Below are 7,456 nucleotides of genomic sequence, written 5' to 3' on the forward strand. Positions count from 1 at the left end.
GGCTATTGTCATCCTCAACACTGGTGGCTGGGCATACTCCCCTCGAATCATTCCATTTGGCTGTTAAATCAGTCGTTGTATAGACTAAGGGCTGTATCCCTTAATATATATTTACTGACTAATCTCACTGAACTCTGCCCAGGCAATCTGTAGAATTTATTTACTGTTGCATTCATCTAAACCTAAATAGGCCACTATTTTGCAGCAATTGCTTTGGAATAAACACGGCTAGATATTCCTTGCACTTTCTATTCAAGTCGATTGCTTCTTCAATGCAAATTATTCCTTCTTCTCATTTGGCATAATCATACATTGTACAATCACTAAACTCATTGTAATCCACATGTATAATCGACTGTTGTCAAACTCCTGTATTCTAAAAGCTCATATACGCTCTAATTCAAGAGAACAAAGATTGCAAGTTTCGGGAATCCAGCAACTATACATGCCAATCATCAGGAGATTAATCAATTGGAGTTCATGTCGTCCAGTAATTGGTGTTAATTGTTTGAGATGATCTGTTCATTGTATATTTCGATATTCTTGCGTTTCGTTTTACGTGAATGTGGCAGTGATGAGCGAATTTGACAGATTCTTGTTTAAGCCAAACAGCAGTGCTCCTTGTATACTACAAATACTATATTGCTCATAATCATTTGACTACCATTGGCCCAACCAACAACTGGTATTATACTCTGCTGCTACCTATATGCATCTAGTCTTTTACCTGTAAAGAAATAAACGCCAAAATATCTAGTCTTGCTACAATTTGAACCAACTATGAACATTAAAATATGTAGTTCATCTGCTTTCTAGCTCGACTCTATTCGTATAAAACATGTATTGTCGCATGGATAGCTATGCTCTGCCTCATCATACCCATCGTGTTTGCTTACAAGCAAAAGATAGGAGATTGGCCATCTTGAAAACGACAACTGACATTGTAGATTTAGTCCACTTGGATACATGATTGCCAATAGCTGTGTTTTGCTGGAATATCTCGGAACATTCGAGGAGGATCAGGAAAGCAAGCCTTGGAATATGAAAAACAAAAACCGAACCAATATTGGAATCTGATGTGTCGGATGAGTTTAGTGTTGCTGAGCAGATAAAATAGCCTTCAATGACTACCGCAAACACATGCACCTGAATGCCGCCGACTTTGCTGACTAACCGTTTAGATGGCACTCTAAATGGGTTATGTCAAGACTCGACACTTTATTGCAAGAAACTGACTCGGTCGAGTCATTTGAATATAGCATATCATCAAACGTGTGTTTCAAATACGAGCAGCTTGAGCATCGCGGGTCGCATTTGCTACCCTTTATTACTCGTGGACAGTTCATAATCGTACTCAAATGGCTATAAAAACACTCCCAATAGCCCAAAATATTCCGATTCTTCCACTCAATATACATTTTTATATACATACACTGATATCTGTTTAAACACTACAATGTTAAACATTATTGCATCCGTGGCAGTACCTGTTGTATTTGCCATGGTGATTATCCCATTATATCTGCGCTTTACTCTGGTGATAGCCAGTCATCGGGCTGGCTATATGTCGCTACCAACTGCAAGCACTATATCTGAAGCGAATGTTGTCTCGTCTTCCACCACTGCCACGCAGTCTCGACCTAACCATTCCGCGAGTCTGCAGGATTCGGAAACTACTCCATTGCTACCCCGTACATCTCTCAATGAGTCTGCTAGCGATCTCTCATCCCAGGAAACTATTTGGACTGTCGGAGTTTATCTTTCTCGGACTGTTGCAGTACTTTGTTTGCTCGTTGCAGCTGTAGAGTGCGTGCTTCTGTGGTTTCTGTTGTGCACCAGCCAAACAGACCCGTGGAATCTGCTTGCTGTTTCTGGCACTGCCGCCAATATACTTGTTTGGGTAGCGTAATTCAACTTGATTGCTAGCTCGTTTTGTAAAGTGTTGTATGGTGTGACTTATCCAGTTTATATTTTTCGATTAAATATTGTGTATTTTGAATTTAGATATTCGTGGCAAGTGCAATACTGCGATTCTCTTTTGGACTCAATCTAGTTTCTTGGAACTCTGAATGGCGGATGCCTCTTCTTGCACCTTATCTTGCTCTTTTGGTTCTTGCAAGCAGTGCTGTTCATGCATTTCATGCTCTGACAGATTTTCCTGCCACATCTACTGCATTGCGGTGGAGAATCTTGCATATATCCTCGGTCGCATCAAGTATGTTACTTTTTATCATTGAGGTATTCCGTTCAGTTAAAATTAGCGCCAAATGCGAAGATGCTCGCATTCAACGTCTTATAGCACAAACCGATGTCAACGGGAATCCTATTCCCGTTCCTTGTACTGAAGAATCTGCTTCGATTTTCAGTATCATCTACTTTTCGTGGGTCAGCCCCTTGATACGACTGAGTTCCCGTATGTTCCTCGAACATAAAGATATTTGGGCACTCAACCCGATCGACTGTTCCAGCTCCATTATCGATCGATACAGCCGCATCCGCACTCGTTTTAAATCCCTTGGTTTCAAGCTCATGCTTTTGATTTGGCAGAGATTTGCCATGACAACACTATTTTGTCTAATAGGTGCTATTCTTGCGCTGGCTCCACCGTTTTTCCTAAACAGGATTGTGGATTTCATCGAGCATCCAAATGATTCACCACTATACATGGGATTCGTGTTTGCTTTGGGACTTTTTGGCTGTTCCATGCTCAGGTCGTGGTGTGATAATCAGTACTTCAATAACGGCAGAAGAACTGGTATGCATCTTCGTTCGGTTCTCATTTCTGAAATATATAAAAAATCCCTGCGTCGATGTATTGCCACTACTCACAACAAGGGTGAAGACGACCAGTCGAATGACAAGAATGGCAAAGATCCCAAAAGTGCTGGAAAAGACACCAAAGCCTCGTCCGAGGACAGTGAATCATCTCTTGGCAAGATTGTCACACTTATGTCAGTGGACACCCGTCGTATCCGTGAAATCATTGCGTATATTCCTTGGGTGTTTACCACTCCCTTGCAGATTATTGCCTGTGTGGTTGCTCTATTCGGCGTTCTTGGATATTCTGCTATTGCTGGTGTCGCTGTGATGGTTATTACTATGCCAATAGTCAGTGTTGTCAGCAAATTTCAATACAAGGTCGGTGATATGTACATGGCCAAAATGGATGCTCGTGTTGGTGTTGTCAACGAAATGCTCCAAGGTATCCGCGTCATCAAATATTTTGGCTGGGAGTCAGAGTTCTTCAACAAGGTGAACAAGGCACGTCAAGGCGAGCTAAATAGTTTAATTTGGTGCTTCATCAGCAATTCGCTCAGTAATATATCATGGGAGTCCATTCCTGTTTTGGTGTCGTTTGTTACCTTTATGACCTACACACTGATTGCTGGACAGCAGCTAACTGCCACCACTGCGTTCACCTCGTTGTCATTGTTTATGACATTAAGATTTCCACTTATGCTGTTTCCTAATCTGCTTATGGATGTCATCCAAGGTATGGTGTCACTTCGTCGTATTGAAACTTTTTTGGCTCAGCCGGAGCTTGACAAGTATAGCAGCACCAACGATCATCTGTTTGAACAAAATTGGGAAACTGTCAAAACTCAGCCTGGATTTGACCATGCATCATTCACTTGGAATATTCAGGGTCAATCTACTGAGCCCAATCTGGATGCTGTAGATCAAACCGATACACCCCGTGAATCTGTCACGAATCGTTCAAGTACAACTCAGCATCATCACTTTGTGCTTTCAGATATTCACGTCAAATTCCCTGTTGGTCAACTGACTGCCATCGTAGGTCTAACCGGTGCAGGAAAAAGCAGCATTATTAATGCTTTGTTGGGTGAGATGAAGACTCTTCGAGGCCGTACCATTTTCCCTTCAGTTTATTCAAGATCTGCACCAGATATCAACTCTCGTGACGTCGGCGTTGCATATGTATCCCAGACTGCCTGGCTGCAAAATGCAACTGTGAGGGACAATATTTTGTTTGGGTCACTGTACGATGCTGATAGGTATGCCAAGGTGATTGAAGCATGTGCATTAGTTAGAGATCTTGAAACATTTCCTGCTGGTGATCAAACCGAGATTGGTGAAAAGGGAATCAACATGTCTGGGGGTCAAAAACAGAGAATCTCACTTGCTCGTGCTTGCTACTCTACCGCCCAATCAGTGATTCTTGATGACCCATTGAGTGCCGTCGATGCTCCTACAGCGCTGCATCTATTTGAAAAGTGTATTCGCGGACTGCTTGCAAGTCGCACAGTAATTCTTGTTACACATGCTACTGGTCTTGTCTTGCCGTTTTCCGATTATATTGTCTATTTCAAAGATGGTCGTATTGCTGCTCAAGGCTTGCCCGCAGCCGTTCAAGCACATTTTGAAACAACCGATTGTAGCGATAGTTTTGGTAACCATTTACTTCACGCGATCAAAGGTGACAAGATTGAGAGCGATGTAACTTCAAAAGTCGAAAACAATGCAGCCAATGAGTCGAGTGAAGGTGCCAAAACCAAGGGCAAGCTTGTTGAAGATGAAACCAAACAGTCCGGATCAGTGAAACTCGCCATCTATAAACATTACATAGGTGCGGTTGGCGGTTGGTGGTTTCTTGTCGCCTATCTACTTATTTCTACTAGCGCACGCGCAGTTCAGGGTTTGGACGACTTATGGCTCAAGGTGTGGGCTGATTCATACAAGCATACGGATATCAACTCGACAGCTTTGTTCATGCCAGATGTCTTTTTAATGCAGTCCGTTTCACACCCACCAGTCGTACCTTTAGCTACTCCTGTTCGTGATCCAAGCTTTTACATTTGGGTTTACGGCGGTCTTGGACTTGGTGTCGTGTTTTTTGAACAACTTTTGTTGACTATTCAATATGCTGGATCCTACAATGCTTCAAAGAAACTGCATTCATCCATGTTGAATAGGGTTCTAAACGCACCCATGAGATTCTTTGATACTACTCCTATTGGTCGCATTTTGAACCGATTCTCAAAAGATATTGAATGTATTGACATGGAAGTGAGCAATGGCGTTTCTGGATTTCTTGGGAGTGCGCTTCGAGCTTTTACCGTGCTAATGATTGTTACCATGGTAGCCCCATTATTGCTCCTGTTGTTTATTCCTATTGTTATTATGTTTTATAACATCTCCAAATCATACCTTCTTGCTTCGCGTGAACTTCGTCGTCTCGAGTCTGTATCCCAAAGTCCCATCTATGCCAAATTTTCCGAAACTCTTCAAGGCGCAGCTACGATTCGTGCCTTTGGAGTCGAGGAGCAATTTATAAACGACAATATGAATCTCGTAGATAAAAACCAACAAGCACACTTTTACCTGTGGGCTTGCAATCGATGGCTTTCGGCTCGATGTGATCTGGTTTCTGGGTCGATCGTTTTCATAACAACAATATCGCTTGTATTGGCAAGGGATACACTGGATGCTGGAATAGCTGGCTTGTGTCTTGCGTATGCGACCGAACTTGTTTTCGATTTGGTATGGGTGACCCGGTCCCATGCTATGATGGAAATGAGTATGAATTCTGTCGAGAGAATAGATGAATACTTGCAGATTGAGCAAGATGCTGCTGCAATTGTTGATGACTACCGTCCTGCAGAGAATTGGCCACATCATGGCTGTATCGATGTAAAGGATTTGTCCATTCGCTATTCTGCTGATCAACCCCTAGTTCTGGATAAGATATCTTTCCATGTTGGCACGTTTGAAAAAATAGGCATTGTCGGACGTACTGGTGCAGGAAAGTCTACACTTTCTTTAGCCATGTTTCGCATTGTTCCTCATGACTCGGGTCACGTTCTGATTGATGGGATGGATATTGGAAAGATGGGATTATGGGACTTGCGATCAAGACTAACGATTATCCCACAAGATCCTGTGCTGTTTTCAGGTACTGTTAGAACCAATCTTGATCCATTTGATAAGCACGATGATGCAGCTCTATGGGCTGCGTTGAAACGTGTTCATTTCCTTGAAAGCATGCAAACCAGACCTGGTCATGATGATGCAAATGGACCCAGAGGCTCTATCGAATCCAAATCCGAATCCAGCGCAACATTAAATTCCAATATACCGCATAGTACCGACAAGATTGATGATGCTACTGAGCCATTGTGTGGACCCTCTAGCAATGAGGCAAGTGCTGTCAGCAAGGGTTTTGATCTTGAATCCCCTGTTCAAGAAAACGGTACAAATTTCTCTCAAGGACAACGACAACTGCTATGTTTAGCTCGTGCACTCCTTCAAGCTTCGCGTATCATCATTATGGACGAAGCTACTGCTAGTGTTGACCATTCCACTGACGCTAGAATCCAAAACACAATCAGAACAGAATTCTCCAATGCAACCGTGCTGACTATTGCTCATCGTCTCAGTACAGTGATGGATTATGACAAGATTCTTGTGTTGGATAGGGGTCAGGTATCGCAATATGGTAGACCCCACGAGTTACTTGAGGACAAATCGGGCTTACTTTACCAAATGTGTATGGAGAGCGGTGAGATGGATTTGCTGGTCGATATTGCAGCCAAAAAGGCAAGTTTAAATTCTCAATAAATCAATTTTTGTGGACATGAAATGTCGAGCATTTATAATAGAATAGTAAAAACAATGATAAACTCTTTATGTAATACGACGCATTCATTGTAAAGTTAAAACAATTTCTGAACTGCTTTTTTCCATCCGGCCAGTTGCTCCTCACGATCACTAGAACTAGTGGCTGGCTTAAAAATGTCAGACTGATTAACATGAGAAAAGTCATCGAGTGATTTCCACACTCCAACAGCAAGACCAGCAGCCAACGCAGCCCCTAATGCAGTGGTTTCACGCATCAATGGACGATCGACGCCAACACCAGCAATGTCAGCTTGAATTTGCATGCATATATCTGAATTAGTCAGACCACCATCTACGCGTAGGAGCTGAATAGCCTGACCACTATCAGAGTTCATGGCATCCAAAATCTGCAAGTAAAAACAGGGAAATGGTCAATTCTACATCAATAATGCCACTTCAACCAAAAACAAACCTCGCGTGTTTGAAATGCAGTAGCCTCAAGTGCAGCACGACAGATATGATATTTGTTGGTGTATTGGGTCATACCGACAATACATCCACGAACATCGTCACGCCAATAGGGAGCAAACAGACCGGAAAATGCTGGGATAAAATAAATTCCAGCGGTATCAGGCACTTTGGCAGCAAACTCGCTTACTTGCGATGCTTCTGAAATTATACCTAAATTGTCACGAAGCCATTTGACGGCAGCACCAGCAATTGCTATCGAACCCTATTTATCAAAGGCTGATCAGTATTGGCACAACTGGTGTGAATCAACAAGATACCTACTTCGAGGGCATATGCAGCAGGAGCATCATTTCCAAGTTTGTAGCCAACAGTCGTAAGCAGCCCATGTTTAGAAAATGTGGGGGTT

General features: G+C 42.6%; 2 protein-coding genes across 2 annotated transcripts in view; one reads left to right on the forward strand and one right to left on the reverse strand.

The window, feature by feature from the left end:
- Positions 1–1,456: 1,456 nt before the first annotated feature.
- BATDEDRAFT_35334 (uncharacterized protein) lies at positions 1,457–6,598 on the forward strand (the record flags this gene model as incomplete). Its single annotated transcript, XM_006679521.1, has 2 exons — positions 1,457–1,900; positions 2,005–6,598. The coding sequence occupies 2 exons, from the start codon at positions 1,457–1,459 to the stop codon at positions 6,577–6,579; spliced, it is 5,019 nt and encodes a 1,672-aa protein (XP_006679584.1). The 3' UTR covers positions 6,580–6,598.
- Positions 6,599–6,674: 76 nt separating this feature from the next.
- BATDEDRAFT_30202 (uncharacterized protein) overlaps positions 6,675–7,456 on the reverse strand; it is a gene marked incomplete at both ends in the record, with an annotated part of 2,652 nt that continues 1,870 nt past the window's right edge. Inside the window, 2 exons of the mRNA XM_006679450.1 lie at positions 6,675–6,986; positions 7,052–7,312. Coding sequence (XP_006679513.1) covers positions 6,675–6,986; positions 7,052–7,312 — 573 coding nt within the window. The remainder of the gene's footprint in view (positions 6,987–7,051; positions 7,313–7,456) is intronic.

Source organism: Batrachochytrium dendrobatidis (genome assembly GCF_000203795.2).
Source record: "Batrachochytrium dendrobatidis JAM81 unplaced genomic scaffold BATDEscaffold_7, whole genome shotgun sequence".
NCBI lineage: Eukaryota > Fungi > Chytridiomycota > Chytridiomycetes > Rhizophydiales > Batrachochytrium > Batrachochytrium dendrobatidis.